Source organism: Procambarus clarkii, chromosome 66 (genome assembly GCF_040958095.1).
Source record: "Procambarus clarkii isolate CNS0578487 chromosome 66, FALCON_Pclarkii_2.0, whole genome shotgun sequence".
NCBI classification, from domain to species: Eukaryota; Metazoa; Arthropoda; class Malacostraca; order Decapoda; family Cambaridae; genus Procambarus; species Procambarus clarkii.
In genome coordinates, this window is record NC_091215.1 from 21,264,488 (window position 1) to 21,282,931 (window position 18,444).

The 18,444-nt window shown below is 50.8% G+C and overlaps 2 protein-coding genes across 5 annotated transcripts in view; both read left to right on the forward strand.

Annotated features, from left to right (window-relative positions):
- Window positions 1-18,444, forward strand: part of LOC123769351 (potassium voltage-gated channel subfamily KQT member 1) — an 874,235-nt gene that overhangs the window by 184,709 nt on the left and 671,082 nt on the right. The window lies entirely within an intron of this gene.
- LOC138355254 (uncharacterized) lies at window positions 10,387-14,400 on the forward strand. Its single transcript, XM_069310116.1, has one exon. It carries the CDS (start codon window positions 10,387-10,389, stop codon window positions 14,398-14,400), a length of 4,014 nt encoding a protein of 1,337 aa, XP_069166217.1.

Here is an 18,444-nt window from a genome sequence, read left to right on the forward strand (position 1 = left end):
ACCTAGTTGTGCTTGCGGGGGTTGAGCTCTGGCTCTTTGGTCCCGCCTCTCAACTGTCAATCAACTGGTGTACAGATTCCTGAGCCTATTGGGCTCTATCATATCTACACTTGAAACTGTGCATGGAGTCAGCCTCCACCACATCACTGCCTAATGCATTCCATTTATTAGCTACTCTGACACTAAAAAAGTTCTTTCTAATATCTCTGTGGCTCATTTGGGCGCTCAGTTTCCACCTGTGTCCCCTTGTGCGTGTGGCAGTCTATCAGTGGCAGTAAATTAAACTTAAGATAAGCGCAGTATAACATCTCTAAAATCAACACGCCAGCTTGAGTACCGCCCGCTGCTGTAACTATGTACCGACTAACGTCTGCTGTCACTTCCAGTACAGATCTTGGCTGTTTATTTACTCGGCCCTCACCAGTGTTGCTCCCACACTGCCACACGTACATGCTAATTAATAACCTATCGTCTTCATTTTATGGTAAGTGTTCGGTCTATTTGGCTTGAAATTGTTTCCAGATCTCGCGGGTATACATACATCAGGCCACAGGCGGTGCCTCTCACTCCCAGTGGAGGCTGAGGCAAGTGGAAGGCAAGGGAACTAGGATTTGGGACGAGACAGGTGTTTAAGGAATAGTGCCCAACCACTTGGACGGTCGGGGATTGAACGCCGACCTGAAACAAGGGAGACCGTCGCTCTACCGTCCAGTACAAGTGGTTGGGCTGGTGCAGCTGGAGTTTGGGAGCGTTGCGAGGCGCCGATCCCAGTGGAAACTACTCAGGAAGAGTGTGTATGGCAGCTGGCGACGGCGGCGGCGGGCGGGACAAGTTTGGCAGTAGATTAGCGCTGAAGGAGTTAGAGGACCGTATAACACAGTATTTACAAGAGCCTCAAGATAGGGAGGAAAATACATATATATATATATATATATATATATATATATATATATATATATATATATATATATATATATATATATATATATATATATATATATATATATATATATATATATATATATATATGGCGAGCTATTTGCTAAGTGGAAACTGTGTATCGGAAGTCGAGACGATGAAGCGTTGCTCTGCAGTGTTCCAATATTATTGTGTGCTTACGAAACAAGTTTTTCTGTTTGACTTTATATAGTAATAAAGTACTGTTATCGTGCCGGAATTAAGCACTGAAATTTGAATGTAAATATATATTTAACAAATAAAGTAATTTAAAACAAAATATTTTAAAAAGCTGATTTAGAGTAAAATTTAATAAGGAAGCAACACGAAACAGATCTATTGAATTATTACAGCTGTATTCCTCTGAAAGTTTGTCAAGCGCCTCAAAAACTCGCTGTTCATTGGATTTATTTCACACTTTTATACCATTTCTCTCATTCAAGTCTATTGTAATATTGTGCAGGTTTGGAACCTGTCCTTCCAGTATTTCCCCCATGTATTTGTGATGAGACTTGTCACCTCTTGGTTCCAAGTAATGTAGTCAGTGACTGGAGTCGATCCCAATAGTTTAAATGCTTCAGTGAGTGTATGCGAGCAGTAAAGGATCTCTGGACATTTTTCATCCGTGCGGTCTCTCTCCTGCCTTGAAGGGGGTGCGAGGAAAGACCCATATTGCATTTCCTGGCTGTTGCTACCTACCTACCTTGAGGTGCTTCCGGGGCTTAGTGTCCCCGCGGCCCGGTCGTCGACCAGGCCTCCTCCTGGCCTCCTGCTATGTTTGATTTATTGTGCTCTCTGGAGGTTAGGGTCTTCTGTTATTCCTGTCTAGATGGAGGGTAGACTCTTAAGTTATTGTGTGTTCTGTTACAGGCGTTCGTTCCTCCCGTTCCCAAGTAATTGGAATTTATCACCGGTGAACGTCGTGTTATTTTCCGGTGGCCATTGGAAGACCTTGCTAATGTTGTGTCGTGATTTATTTTTGCACCTTAGCCAGAGATAATTTTCATTTTGAATGTTTGTTGTGAGGGGAGGATGACACGAAACTGTGCCTTGTATTCTTGCGCGAGTCTCCTGTAACTAAGACGTGGAGTAAGGAGGTGTAGATCCTACTGTGTAGGAGCAAGCTTCCTCCCCTTCTCAAGCTGGATTATGTTTGCTTTACTTTCACTCTTCGTAATTTGTTCATTTGAACATTTTAAATTCACTTCCCTGTTTTACCTGTTATTCTTTTGGCATTCATTTTATGTTCTCTTATTCCATGGCTTCAGCTATCAGATGCCTTTTGCAAAATTTTGACTGGCTTCAAATGCCACGGTAATTTGGTCATAGTGATTATATAATTGTGAAAGACGATCTTCTGGCTCTATAATGGTGTAATTTGTCTGCAGAGTCATCATCCTGTTTGTCACCTTCCCCCCCCCCCCCAATCTGTTGCGTTCTGCGCCTTGGCACGTGGAAATGTGACCAGTTGTTGTTGTTATAGATTCAGCTACTCGGAACAAGTTCCAAGTAGCACGGGCTATGGTGAGCCCGTAACTTACCTGGCACAGGAGCGGGGCAAGTAGCACGGGCTATGGTGAGCCCGTAACTTACCTGGCACAGGAGCGGGGCAAGTAGCACGGGCTATGGTGAGCCCGTAACTTACCTGGCACAGGAGCGGTGCTGTGTGGCCAGTTGAGGTCATAGCATTTTATTTTGTGTGGTGAGGTGTTACACAGATCCAGGTGAAAGCTCCAAGATGCTGCACCAACAGGACATTTGTCTCTCCCGAGTCATATTTCAGTGTTTCTCGGACTGTGGATAACTGCATTCTGCTCCCATTCCATGTTCAGTGTCTGCGTATTTCCTCAGCGTAATACTGTATATACATGTTATATATATACATACGTAATATATACATGCCCTTTTTTTGGTCGATCTCTATTTATTTATTTATTTCTTCATTTCTTGTATTTTCTGTACGCTTTGATCTGTCTCTTATTTGTTACCTGTTCTCTATAGCTATTCTGTCTCTTATCTCTAGTACTAATCATAGCTGGTTGAATTATTTATATTTTTCCGTTTTCTTGATCATGTAATTCTATATCTCTTGTTACCTCTGATGTTCCTATTCCCTTATTTGTGACTCTTTTGAGCTCCTTTGTATAAATATGGCTACTTTTCTCACGGCGAAAATAGTTGGCAAGTTTTTTCTAAAAATGTGACTCTCCTGAGTCACTGTAAGGAATGGTGCCCCTCAGTCACTGTAAGGAATGGTGCTCCTGAGACACTGTAAGGAATGGTGCCCCTGAGACACTGTAAGGAATGGTGCTCCTGAGTCACTGTAAGGAATGGTGCCCCTGAGACACTGTAAGGAATGGTGCCCCTGAGACACTGTAAGGAATGGTGCTCCTGAGTCACTGTAAGAAATGGTGCCCCTGAGACACTGTAAGGAATGGTGCCCCTGAGACACTGTAAGGAATGGTGCCCCTGAGACACTGTAAGGAATGGTGCCCCTGAGACACTGTAAGGAATGGTGCCCCTGAGACACTGTAAGGAATGGTGCCCCTGAGACACTGTAAGGAATGGTGCCCCTGAGACACTGTAAGGAATGGTGCCCCTGAGACACTGTAAGGAATGGTGCTCCTGAGACACTGTTAGGAATGGTGCCCCTGAGACACTGTTAGGAATGATGCCACTGAGACACTGTTAGGAATGGTGCCCCTGAGACACTGTAAGGAATGATGCCCCTGAGACACTGTAAGGAATGATGCCACTGAGACACTGTTAGGAATGGTGCCCCTGAGACACTGTAAGGAATGATGCCCCTGAGACACTGTAAGGAATGGTGCTCCTGAGACACTGTAAGGAATGGTGCTCCTGAGACACTGTAAGGAATGATGCCCCTGAGTCACTGTAAGGAATGATGCCACTGAGACACTGTTAGGAATGGTGCCCCTGAGACACTGTAAGGAATGATGCCCCTGAGACACTGTAAGAAATGGTGCTCCTGAGACACTGTAAGGAATGGTGCTCCTGAGACACTGTAAGGAATGATGCCCCTGAGACACTGTAAGGAATGATGCCCCTGAGACACTGTAAGAAATGGTGCCCCTGAGACACTGTAAGGAATGATGCCCCTGAGACACTGTAAGGAATGATGCCACTGAGACACTGTTAGGAATGGTGCCCCTGAGACACTGTAAGGAATGATGCCCCTGAGACACGGTAAGGAATGGTGCCCCTGAGACACTGTAAGGAATGATGCCCTTGAGACACTGTAAGGAATGGTGCCTCTGAGACACTGTAAGGAATGATGCCTCTGAGACACTGTAAGGAATGGTGCCTCTGAGACACTGTAAGGAATGATGCCACTGAGACACTGTTAGGAATGGTTCCCCTGAGACACTGTAAGGAATGATGCCCCTGAGACACTGTAAGGAATGGTGCTCCTGAGACACTGTAAGGAATGGTGCTCCTGAGACACTGTAAGGAATGATGCCCCTGAGACACTGTAAGGAATGATGCCCCTGAGACACTGTAAGAAATGGTGCCCCTGAGACACTGTAAGGAATGATGCCCCTGAGACACTGTAAGGAATGATGCCACTGAGACACTGTTAGGAATGGTGCCCCTGAGACACTGTAAGGAATGATGCCCCTGAGACACGGTAAGGAATGGTGCCCCTGAGACACTGTAAGGAATGATGCCCTTGAGACACTGTAAGGAATGGTGCCTCTGAGACACTGTAAGGAATGATGCCTCTGAGACACTGTAAGGAATGGTGCCTCTGAGACACTGTAAGGAATGGTGCCTCTGAGACACTGTAAGGAATGGTGCCTCTGAGACACTGTTAGGAATGGTGCCCCTGAGACACTGTAAGGAATGGTGCCTCTGAGACACTGTAAGGAATGGTGCCTCTGAGACACTGTAAGGAATGGTGCCCCTGCCAGAGGTCCTTGTATGTATTTCACAATGTTTGTAATAACCTTATTAATTCAGTTGCAGGCGATGAGTCACAATAACGTGGCTAAAGTATGTTGACCAGACCACACACTAGAAGGTGAAGGGGCGACGACGTTTCGGTCCGTCCTGGACCATTCTCAAGTCGATTCCAGAATGGTCCAGGACGGACCGAAACGTCGTCGTCCTTTCACCTTCTAGTATGTGGTCTGGTCAACATATTAATTCAGCCTTGAGCTAGCTTTTGTGTCAGTCCTTGCTAGCTCTTGTATTTTGATCCTGTTTGACCAACTCGATAGTTGCACGCTATAATTTCGTTGTACGTCGGTATATATATACTGTGGTGCTCGTCGCTACTGTAAGCACTGCTCACGCAGGAGGCTGGGGCTGCAGGTGATGGTATGGTGTTTCAGGAGCGTTGTTGAAGCATTTATATCCCTTGTAGGTGTTGTGGAGTTGCGGAGGGAGGGAGCGAATTATCAAGGGGAAAACGCCAAGCCATTACAACTATATTGCACTGTGAAGGGGCCAGGATAAGGATTTAGGATGGGACGGACGGAAGTAAGGAATGGTGCCCAACCACTTGGACGGTCGGGGGGTGGAGATGTGGAGCTTTAAGATTACAGGGGGCCTGTTTAAATGTATTTTTATCAATGTATTTCATAATAACAACTCTTGCCTTCAGTATATTTCATAATACTGATTTTTGGTGTCTGAAAAGTTTTATACGCTTTTCAGTACTTGCGATCACGTGTTTTTAGCCACTGTAATAATTCGTATTTCTGAATCAACTATTTATGAATCAAGTCTGAAGGTTCCAGTAGGTTTCATCTTCCACGTAGCATTACCTAAATATTCAGACTAAATTTGGAAAAAATATACAAATTTATGGACTAAATAATTTCGAGAGAGTATGGCCCACGTTGCCACGTCATGTAGTGGCCGGTTCCTGCTCAGTGTATGTGGCAACTGCGCCTTCTTGGCCCTCAGTGTAATTTGGAGGAGAGCTCACGTACTTGTTTGCCCAAAATTCAGTGCCTATTACGCTTCTGGTTGGCTTTCTCAAGTGTATATGTGGTACGTGTTCAAGACAAGTTCCTGGAGGAAATGGTGGAGCGACCGCGGAGTATTAAGTAAGTCTGAGGCTCACTACAAGACACGGCTTCTTAGATCAAGTTATCACACTGTAAGCCAGGCTTGATTATTTTTTTCCGGGGATATTTGTGCACATTTGTGTTTGAAACTCAGATGAGTCACAGAGATGTTAGGAAGTTTTCTTTTAGCGTGAGAGTGGTGGGAAAATGGAATGCACTTGGGGAACAGGTTGTGGAAGCAAATACTATTCATAATTTTAAAACCAGGTATGATAGGGAAATGGGACAGGAGTCATTGCTGTAAACAACCGATGCTCGAAAGCCGGGATCCAAGAGTCAATGCTCGATCCTGCAGACACAACTAGGTGAGGACAACTAGGTGAGTACATGGCCTAAGCCTACTGCTAGTAGCAGTAAAATAGGTACCTGGGTGTTAGTCAGCTGTCACGGGCTGCTTTCTGGGGGTGGAGGCCTGGTCGAGGACCGGGCTGCGGGGACACTAAAAAGCCCCGAAATCATCTCAAGATAACCTCAAGAAGCCTCTGGCTGGCCCGCATAGTATTACTAATTGCTGTCCTATTTCTGCGGTGCGTAGGTATTTATGACTCGTATGTTGGCTTCAGTAAGATTTACGTCCAATGTATTTAACAACTACGCTACTAAATCTCAGTTTAAATGATGTTTGGTTTGTAACTCTGGTCTGTGATGATGTTCCAGTAGACTGTCTGGATTTCTTCACAGTGTTGACATTTCCGCTCTTCTGGAACCTGTAAGCCTATTTCCCATGCTAATGGGTATCCAATCTTAATACAGTGTAAGTGCACTTGGGTATTTGTACTGCTCCCTGTCATGAAAATAAGTAGCTCATAGTTGTTTGAGTTTTTTACAAACCCGCAGATCCTGATGTTGCAACTGCTGTGGTGTAGTCACTGTGCATCTTCTGCATTGCTCTATTTCTAATTACTTTCTTAATTTCCACTAGATTTTGTGGGACGTATCTACATTTCCCTCTTCCTTGCAAGTTTGCAGTTTCAACTGCACTTTTATTTTCTGGTATTCCTTCATGACATGGCAACCACTTGATTAGTACTTGGCGACTTTGGCATCGACCTTATTGACGACATTTGACGACCTTATTGACAGTAATGCTATAACATTTGTGGTCAGATGGATGTTATCACTTAAGTGTTCTTGATGCAAGGTTTGAGTGGCAATTCTCGAGTGTGTATGAATGATGATGTGTTGTCTGTGTTCAGCAAGAACATGTTCCACAGCCCTTTGAGTGGCTGGCATATCTGTTAACACACTTCATGATTACCGCAGTGTGTTTAGTGTTAGACATCAGTGTCGGACATGTGTGTCAGACATGTGTGTATCAGACATGTTGTGGCCACACCATTCATTGGTGTGAATTGGGTTGTGAAATAACCCCATGTAACCAAATAGTCCACATATGTGGATGAGAACCTGTGACATAACTAACCTTTACCAACCACAACAGTTGAAGCTTCTCAGATTTAATGGACAATATAGGAAGCATGTGTGGTGGAGGTTGAATAAGACATTCAAATATGCAATGTGTAGTGCTGCTGATATTGATGTATTAGCATGTAAATGAGAGTATAGATATGGTATTGTCATGTTGAACGAATGGACGAAGAATGCTTTTAATTAAGTGAATCAGCAGATATCAGGTGAGGATGGCTGACGATGTTGGTAAATATGAGGGCGTCAGGAAGCTGGGATTGTGCTTGAGGAGGAGGGGCCTGACGGCTGAGTGGACAGCGCTCGGGATTCATAGTCCTAAGGTTCGATCCCTGCGAACCTTAGGGTCGCAGGGAGTTAGACAGCTGCTACGGGCTACTTCTTGGGGATGTGTAACAAAAAGGAGGCCTGGTCGAGGACCGGGCTGCGGGGACGCTAAGCCCTGAAAGATAACCTCAAGATACAAGTGCGCAAGATGCGGGGGGTGGGGGGGGGGACGACAAGACGAGGTGGCAGCAGTGGCTTAACACACGAGTGTTTACTTTGTGTGTGACTGAAGAGGAGCACTTCCTTTACACCTCGTCGTAGGAAGCTCTGGAATGCTGAAGTGGTTGATGTGCTGAAGTGTTTTGGTGTTGTCGGTGTGCTGGTGCTGCTGTCTTGTGTGGGCGCTGATGCCGCGCTCAGAAGGAACATGAAGGTGGGAGGCTGGGTAGTGATCATCACCATGATTCTTACTGAAGCGACCATACGAGTCATTAATACTCACACTCCGCCCAAGTAAAACAGAAACAAGCAACACAGGGGGCCTCGTAGCCTGGTGGATAGCGCGCAGGACTCGTAATTCTGTGGCGCGGGTTCGATTCCCGCACGAGGCAGAAACAAATGGGCAAAGTTTCTTTCACCCTGAATGCCCCTGTTACCTAGCAGTAAATAGGTACCTGGGAGTTAGTCAGCTGTCACGGGCTGCTTCCTGGGGGTGGAGGCCTGGTCGAGGACCGGGCCGCGGGGACACTAAAGCCCCGAAATCATCTCAAGATAACCTCAAGATAACTTAGTGGGCCAGCCAGAAGCTTAGGGCCCGCGCAGGAATATCCCTGCAAAAAAAAAAAATCCATGAGCAGAGTGCCCAGCAGGAAATGGTTAATTATGAACAATATATATGATGCCCGTTGACTCAAAAACGAAGTATTTTCTCTTATGAGATAAATCATTATATTAACATTGGTTGAGAATCAGAGTCATATGAGGTGTTTCTTGCCGCCTCGGGATAGTGTTTGATGCTGTCACGTTGACGAGCTTGGAAGTTGATGTGAGGGAGGGAGTTTTCAGGGGAAAGCGCCAAGCCATTACGACTATATAGCACTGGGAAGGGATCAGGATAATAATTTGGGGATGGGACGGGGGGAAGGAAAGTCTAAAGTCTCTAATCTCTTTTAGTGACACAAATCACTAAATCAATATTTATAGCTTTATCCGCCATAAAACAACAACAGATTGCTAGATCCTTAATGAATTATGCTTAGGGAGGGAGGGAGGGAGGGAGAGAGGGAGAGAGGGACAGAGGGAGAGAGGGGGAGAGAGGAAGAGGGGGGGGGGGCGGACTCTTATTTGGAGGAACATAGTCACTACGCCTGTGCTAATTAAGGTGTTGTGGAAGTATGACTCCACATGAGGGAGGGGGGGGGGGGGGTCAGCCGGCGCTGCTCGGGGGTCACTCACGCCACATCCTCACTACCCATTATCTTCATCATTGTAAATATATTCAGTACTGTCGTCATCAACCAACATTATCACTACTCACTCTCTTCATCACTGTAACCATACAGTGAGGGAAGACGACCTTCCACACTCACCATCTAAAGTACACGACCGTTCTCATCACTATAATCATCGCTATAATAATTTTCACTACTCATCTACAACCATTATCATCACTACCTTTCTTCTTCATCTCGTTCCCTACTCCCCAACCTCTTGGGCTGGACGGTAGAGCGACGGTCTCGCTTCATGCAGGTCGACGTTCAATCCCCGACCGTCCAATTGGCTGGGCACCATTCCTTCCCCCCCCCCGTCCCATCCTAAATCCTTATCCTAACCCCTTCCCAGTGCTATATAGTCGTAATTTTTTGGCGCTTTCCCCTGATAATTCCCTTCCCTTCCTTCCCTACCCCATCTTCCCTTTATTCCTGTAATCGGAAGATGCAGTGTTTTCTTTCCCTAGATTGGAAATTAGTGTGATTTGCCGTTCCATGTAAAGAAGGGTCACGGGTCTCGACCCCCGACCAGTTAATGATCATCCCCGGACAAAGACCGGTCACACTGCAAAGTCTGGTGAGGCTGGCCCAAAGTGTTTGGTCTCCTCCAGATGCTGCGGTGCTTCTTATGGAAGTCTTAAGGAATGTTTCACTGTTTATCACGCGGGAGAGACACTTGAGATTCATCCCAACCCAACTACTTGGAGTGGACGGTAGGGCGACGGTCATACAGGTCTGCGTTGAAACCCGGGTCGTTCAAGTAGTTGGGAACCATTCCTTTTCCTCCGTCTTATCCCACATCCTTATCCTCATATCCCTCCTCAGTCGTAATGTCTTAGCGCTTTATCTTAATAATTACCGTCCCCAATCCCTCCCCCCCCTAAACACACAGAGTATCCCGTGGCGCAGTAGGCTGTCATGGGCTCTACACCCATGGTCCCGGGATCGACTCCCGCGGCAGGACAAGAGTTTACCTGATGTGTGTCTTCAGGTGTCAGTAAATATAGTTGAGAGTTAGCTGTGAGGCTGCACGAGACCCACTTGGCAACAACTACACATACATCCCTCTTTTATTGCTCTAGTTATCACCTCTAAACTCGCCACACTTGTATTAATACAACAACACAATATAACCTACTTTACCATCTGACATGTTAGGCAATAAAATTGGTATATTTCATGTCAAGGGAGCGAGCGTGGCAGTGGCCATCTGGGTGATCTTGGAGGTGTGGTGTAGCCTCCTGGGGGAGGTGGAGGACGACCTCCAGGGCCAAGTGATGGGTCAGGGCCACCTTGAGAGACTGGCATCCTTCAGCTGGGCCATGAAGGAGGCCATCCCCGGCCTCCCCGGGCGGACGGAGGCTGTCAAGACCTCTGCCTGGTGGAAGCCGCAGGTGTGGGGCTTGGACGACCACCTCCTGGGGCTCATGCGGCCCAAGCTGTGCTTGAGGCGGCTGGGGGGGTCCTTGCCCCTGCTGGGGGGGTTCTTCTCCAGCCCCGACAAGGACGGTCTCAGGGACTGGAGTCCCTGGACCAGGGTACCAATCCTAGGGACTCTACCTCGGCTGCTGATGACCATCAACAGGGTTAACTACCTCAGACGCCTCCTGCTGGGGTTAACCCACTGGACCGCAAACTGCTCCCTGCTGATGGTCGTCGTCGTCGTCCTCGGCTGGTTGTACACGACGTGCAGGGACGAGATCACCACACCAGGTGTCGTCAGTGCTGAGCCCCTTGTCATCAGCGAGGACGACAGTGTCATCAGCGAGGACGACAGTGTCATCAGCGAGGACGACAGTGTCATCAGCGAGGACGACAATGTCATCAGCGAGGACGACAGTGTCGTCAGCGAGGACGACAGTGTCGTCAGCGAGGACGACAGTGTCGTCAGCGAGGACGACAGTGTCGTCAGCGAGGACGACAGTGTCGTCAGCGAGGACGACAGTGTCGTCAGCGAGGACGACAGTGTCGTCAGCGAGGACGACAGTGTCGTCAGCGAGGACGACAGTGTCGTCAGCGAGGACGACAGTGTCGTCAGCGAGGACGACAGTGTCGTCAGCGAGGACGACAGTGTCGTCAGCGAGGACGACAGTGTCGTCAGCGAGGACGACAGTGTCGTCAGCGAGGACGACAGTGTCGTCAGCGAGGACGACAGTGTCGTCAGCGAGGACGACAGTGTCGTCAGCGAGGACGACAGTGTCGTCAGCGAGGACGACAGTGTCGTCAGCGAGGACGACAGTGTCGTCAGCGAGGAAGACAGTGTCGTCAGCGAGGACGACAGTGTCGTCAGCGAGGACGACAGTGTCGTCAGCGAGGACGACAGTGTCGTTAGCGAGGACGACAGTCCTGAGCTCATTGCCATCAGCGAGGACGACAGTCCTGAGCTCATTGCCATCAGCGAGGACGACAGTCCTGAGCTCATTGCCATCAGCGAGGACGACAGTCCTGAGCTCATTGCCATCAGCGAGGACGACAGTCCTGAGCTCATTGCCATCAGCGAGGACGACAGTCCTGAGCTCATTGCCATCAGCGAGGACGACAGTCCTGAGCTCATTGCCATCAGCGAGGACGACAGTCCTGAGCTCATTGCCATCAGCGAGGACGACAGTCCTGAGCTCATTGCCATCAGCGAGGACGACAGTCCTGAGCTCATTGCCATCAGCGAGGACGACAGTCCTGAGCTCATTGCCATCAGCGAGGACGACAGTCCTGAGCTCATTGCCATCAGCGAGGACGACAGTCCTGAGCTCATTGCCATCAGCGAGGACGACAGTCCTGAGCTCATTGCCATCAGCGAGGACGACAGTCCTGAGCTCATTGCCATCAGCGAGGACGACAGTCCTGAGCTCATTGCCATCAGCGAGGACGACAGTCCTGAGCTCATTGCCATCAGCGAGGACGACAGTCCTGAGCTCATTGCCATCAGCGAGGACGACAGTCCTGAGCTCATTGCCATCAGCGAGGACGACAGTCCTGAGCTCATTGCCATCAGCGAGGACGACAGTCCTGAGCTCATTGCCATCAGCGAGGACGACAGTCCTGAGCTCATTGCCATCGGCGAGGACGACAGTCCTGAGCTCATTGCCATCGGCGAGGACGACAGTCCTGAGCTCATTGCCATCGGCGAGGACGACAGTCCTGAGCTCATTGCCATCGGCGAGGACGACAGTCCTGAGCTCATTGCCATCGGCGAGGACGACAGTCCTGAGCTCATTGCCATCGGCGAGGACGACAGTCCTGAGCTCATTGCCATCGGCGAGGACGACAGTCCTGAGCTCATTGCCATCGGCGAGGACGACAGTCCTGAGCTCATTGCCATCGGCGAGGACGACAGTCCTGAGCTCATTGCCATCGGCGAGGACGACAGTCCTGAGCTCATTGCCATCGGCGAGGACGACAGTCCTGAGCTCATTGCCATCGGCGAGGACGACAGTCCTGAGCTCATTGCCATCGGCGAGGACGACAGTCCTGAGCTCATTGCCATCGGCGAGGACGACAGTCCTGAGCTCATTGCCATCGGCGAGGACGACAGTCCTGAGCTCATTGCCATCAGCGAGGACGACAGTCCTGAGCTCATTGCCATCAGCGAGGACGACAGTCCTGAGCTCATTGCCATCAGCGAGGACGACAGTCCTGAGCTCATTGCCATCAGCGAGGACGACAGTCCTGAGCTCATTGCCATCAGCGAGGACGACAGTCCTGAGCTCATTGCCATCAGCGAGGACGACAGTCCTGAGCTCATTGCCATCAGCGAGGACGACAGTCCTGAGCTCATTGCCATCAGCGAGGACGACAGTCCTGAGCTCATTGCCATCAGCGAGGACGACAGTCCTGAGCTCATTGCCATCAGCGAGGACGACAGTCCTGAGCTCATTGCCATCAGCGGGGACGACAGTCCTGAGCCCGCTGTCCCCCGCGACGACGACAGTCCTGAGCCCGCTGTCCCCCGCGACGACGACAGTCCTGAGCCCGCTGTCCCCCGCGACGACGACAGTCCTGAGCCCGCTGTCCCCCGCGACGACGACAGCGCTGGGCTCGCTGTCACCCACGACGACGACAGTGCTGGGCCCGCTGTCACCCGCGACGACGACAGTGCTGGGCCCGCTGTCACCCACGACGACAGTGCTGGGCCCGCTGTCACCCACGACGACGACCGTGATGGGCCCGCTGTCACCCACATGGACGTCAGTACTGGTCCACTTGTCGTCCCCGACGACGGTGCCTCTCGCGACGTCGTGTGTTCGTCTTGGGAACTACCGTGGCGCGTCACCTCCCTAGACCTTCGACACACGAATGATTGTCGTGTTTCAGAACTGGTCGTGGAGATGCGTCACAAGACGCTGGACCTGGAGGTCTGCAGTGAGATCAGCTTCAACTTCAAGCCTTCAACTCCCCAACACTTCAGAGATCTAGACGCTGTAGTCGCACTCGTTAGCAATAAAGAACAGTTTTGCAGTTATTTGACTGACACGTACGGCTTAAACGACCTTAATGTGAAGAGTTTAACCGCTGACCAAATTGTCAGCTGGTTATCGGAGGCAGTAGTTGCCTTGCTCCTGTCGGTAATTGGCCCACCCGCCGTCCACGACGACGTCCCCACTGAGCCACCCGCCGTCCACGACGACGTCCCCACTGAACCACCCGCCGTCCACGACGACGTCCCCACTGAACCACCCGCCGTCCACGACGACGTCCCCACTGAACCACCCGCCGTCCACGACGACGTCCCCACTGAACCACCCGCCGTCCACGACGACGTCCCCACTGAACCACCCGCCGTCCTCGACGACGTCCCCACTGAACCACCCGCCGTCCACGACGACGTCCCCACTGAACCACCCGCCGTCCACGACGACGTCCCCACTGAACCACCCGCCGTCCACGACGACGTCCCCACTGAACCACCCGCCGTCCACGACGACGTCCCCACTGAACCACCCGCCGTCCACGACGACGTCCCCACTGAACCACCCGCCGTCCACGACGACGTCCCCACTGAACCACCCGCCGTCCACGACGACGTCCCCACTGAACCACCCGCCGTCCACGACGACGACCCCACTGAACCACCCGCCGTCCTCGACGACGTCCCCACTGAACCACCCGCCGTCCTCGATGACGTCCCCACTGAACCACCCGCCGTCCACGACGACGTCCCCCACTGAACCACCCGCCGTCCACGACGACGTCCCCACTGACTCGCCTGCCGTCCACGACGACGTCCCCCACTGAACCACGTACCGTCCTCGACGACGTCCCCATTGAACCACCCGCCGTCCTCGACGACGTCCCCACTGAACCACCCGCCGTCCACGACGACGTCCCCATTGAACCACCCGCCGTCCTAGACGACGTCCCCACTGAACCACCCGCCGTCCACGACGACGTCCCCACTGAACCACCCGCCGTCCACGACGACGTCCCCACTGAACCACCCGCCGTCCACGACGACGTCCCCACTGAACCACCCGCCGTCCACGACGACGTCCCCACTGAAATAGCCGCCGTCCACGACGACGTCCCCACTGAACCACCCGCCGTCCACGACGACGTCCCCACTGAACCACCCTCCGTCCACGACGACGTCCCCACTGAACCACCCGCCGTCCACGACGACGTCCCCACTGAACCACCCGCCGTCCTCGACGACGTCCCCACTGAACCACCCGCCGTCTACGACGACGTCCCCACTGAACCACCCGCCGTCCACGACGACGTCCCCACTGAATCAGTTGCCGACCGCGACGTCGCTGGGGCTGGATCAGTGGACGCGCAAAGACGTCTCCACTGAACAATTTGTCGTACGCGACGACATTGGCGCTGGCCCAGCTGTCGTCCGGGCCGACCTCATCGATGGATCAGCTGACGTCGGTAACGCATTTCTTTAACTCAATTCAACTCAATTTTTTTTTTCAACATATTTTGAGGGAAATCTGGCAAGTTAGTAATTTTTATTTGTAAACATGGTGGGAGAATGGGGGTACCCGGGGGTTCCCAGGGCTCTCCCCCCCCCCCTCATCGCTTCCCCACTTACCCCAGCCATAAAAATATATCAACCTCTAGGAAGGTAGAGAGAGGGATACGTTTATGTATGGATAGATGGATATACAGGGGGATATATGGATGGGTAGATGAATAGATAGAAGTAAAGAGAGGTGGATAGAAATATGGGTAGATAGATGGTTAGATAATTATTAACCCTACACCAGACAGACGGGCCGTGGCGGTCATAAACAAGTCTTTGGGGTCAAAGGGAGTTCTTGTCCTGTACAGTACTTTGCTGAAACTGGCCAAGGTTCCTGTTCAACACGCTTCCACTACACGTAAGGGGCATAACTGGCCGACCTCTCAGTGTTCGAGAGCGAACTTGACAAAGACCTCCGAAGGATACCTGATCAACCAGGCTGTGACTCATACGTTAGGCTGCGAGGGGCCGCGGGGTCGCTAAGCCCCGAAATCATCTCAAGGTAACCTCAAAGTTAGGCAAGGACTTAAAGACAAAATAAAGTATTGCCTGCAGAGACAAAGAAGGATCTTCTCTGTCTCCTTAGGGACTCTAATCATCCCATTGATTGGTCTTCTTAAATCATCTTTGTTTCTCTCTCTACTCTTCGCAGACGCCGTCTTGTTGCGTGAGCTCCGTTGACTTAGGCTCAGTCCTGGCTTTGTTGCTGTTGACTCTTCCCTTTCATAGTACATACTTAAGTGAAGAGTCATTTAAGTGACTCTTCATCGGTCTTAAGCTTTGCCCCTTTCTCTTATTCTTACCCCTTTTCTTGTTCTTAATTTTCTTTTTATTCTTACCTTCACCCTATTTTGACCTCTTACATGCTCCATACCTCTCATCTCACTCTTACCTTATTTATTTTCCTGACCCTTAATTTTTCCCGTCTATCACACGACTTGATATTGGTCCAAGACGGACCGAAACGTCCTGGGCGTGGAGGTGGATAATGGTACACACAATGGGTGGTGGAGATGGATCAGAGTGGACTCGGTGGATATGAGGTTCAGAATAACCCATTATTTCCACCAAATTAATATTTTATCCAGATTTCAAGATTGTCTTACTGACGTCTTCTGATAAGATTATTTAATTATTTTACTATGAAAACACTACGAATGGTAAACCTCAACTCATAATTTGTATATTAAATATTTAATCTGGGTTTATTTTATTTATTTATTTATTTATATATTTACAAGAAGGTACATTGGGTTTGTGAGAATACATAGCATAGTATTTACAATCTTGTAAAGCCACTAGTACGCGCAGCGTTTCGGGCAGAAATTTTCCTCCGTTTAATTTAACCTCTTGTTGGCTTTGTACTGGATGCCGTATTTAAGGTCCTATGCAATTCAAATTTAAATATTTTAAATTTGGATAATATATAAATTCAACTTTCCTGTACATAATCGGTAATGTTCGTGTTGAACAAATTATAATTTCGGATAAGCGATACACTTTTTTCCACGGTGTTTTACTCCAAGTGGTTGGGCCTCTCACCCGACCAGGGCCTCTCACCCGACCAGGGCCTCTCACCCGACCAGGGCCTCTCACCCGACCAGGGCCTCTCACCCGACCAGGGCCTCTCACCCGACCAGGGCCTCTCACCCGACCAGGGCCTCTCACCCGACCAGGGCCTCTCACCCGACCAGGGCCTCTCACCCGACCAGGGCCTCTCACCCGACCAGGGCCTCTCACCCGACCAGGGCCTCTCACCCGACCAGGGCCTCTCACCCGACCAGGGCCTCTCACCCGACCAGGGCCTCTCACCCGACCAGGGCCTCTCACCCGACCAGGGCCTCTCACCCGACCAGGGCCTCTCACCCGACCAGGGCCTCTCACCCGACCAGGGCCCTCCCACCCGACCAGGGCCTCTCACCCGACCAGGGCCTCTCACCCGACCAGGGCCCTCCCACCCGACCAGGGCCTCTCACCCGACCAGGGCCTCTCACCCGACCAGGGCCTCTCACCCGACCAGGGCCTCCCACCCGACCAGGGCCTCCTCACCCGACCAGGGCCTCCTCACCCGACCAGGGCCTCCTCACCCGACCAGGGCCTCCTCACCCGACCAGGGCCTCCTCACCCGACCAGGGCCTCTCACCCGACCAGGGCCTCTCACCCGACCAGGGCCTCTCACCCGACCAGGGCCCCCCACCTCGACCACGGCCTCCCACCTCGACCAGGGCCCCCCACCTCGACCAGGGCCCCCCACCTCGACCAGGGCCCCCCACCTCGACCAGGGCCCCCCACCTCGACCAGGGCCCCCCACCTCGACCAGGGCCCCCCACCTCGACCAGGGCCCCCCCCCCCCCGATCAGGCTCGACTATTTCTAACAAGAAATGGCGAACGTTTATTTTGAACGTAATCTCTTAGAAAGCAAAATACGCCTAACATCATTTCCAGTATATATAGTGTAATGGGCACAGCTCCGGCAAGACGCGCTCTACCTTCCAATTCTCTTTTCTAACTTAAAGATATTTAAGGTTTTAAGTATTTTAGTATCTAGTATTTTTTGTATTCAGTAGTACAGAAAGATGCTAACCTTATTTTGTCTGCAACTATTGAAATATAATTTACCCTTTCAATGATGCCAAGTAAAAGTGTTTACGCATGAGAGGAAATAGTGAGGTTATCTTGAGATGATTTCGGGGCTTTTTAGTGTCCCCGCGGCCCGGTCCTTGACCAGACCTCCACCCCCAGGAAGCAGCCCGTGACAGCTGACTAACACCCAGGTACCTATTTTACTGCTAGGTAACAGGAGCATAGGGTGAAAGAAACTCTGCCCAATGTTTCTCGCCGGCGCCTGGGATCGAACCCAGGACCACAGGATCACAATCCCAGCGTGCTGTCCGCTCGGCCGACCGGCTCCCTACTACTTGTGAAGTAGTGGGCGAGGGACGGAGCCCGTGTTCCTAGACTCACGGGGGACACACGCACTATACCGACTGAACCATGACGTGCGTCGGTGCTTCTGGTTGAGATGAGTTTGTTGGTGATGGTTAAGTGTGTGTGTGTGGGGGGGGGGGGGGGGGGGCTGGAGAGGCCAGGGATGCTGGTTCATCTCGATCCCATAGTTTCAATATTTTCTTATCGATACATCACCTTCCTAATGGGAAGGTGATGTATCGGTCTCCGACACACACACACACACACACACACACACACACACACACACACACACACACACACACATACACACAC

Excerpts from the sequence above, each read along its gene's own strand:
- LOC138355254 (XM_069310116.1), top strand. The coding sequence starts at position 10,387 with ATGTTAGGCAATAAAATTGGTATATTTCATGTCAAGGGAGCGAGCGTG.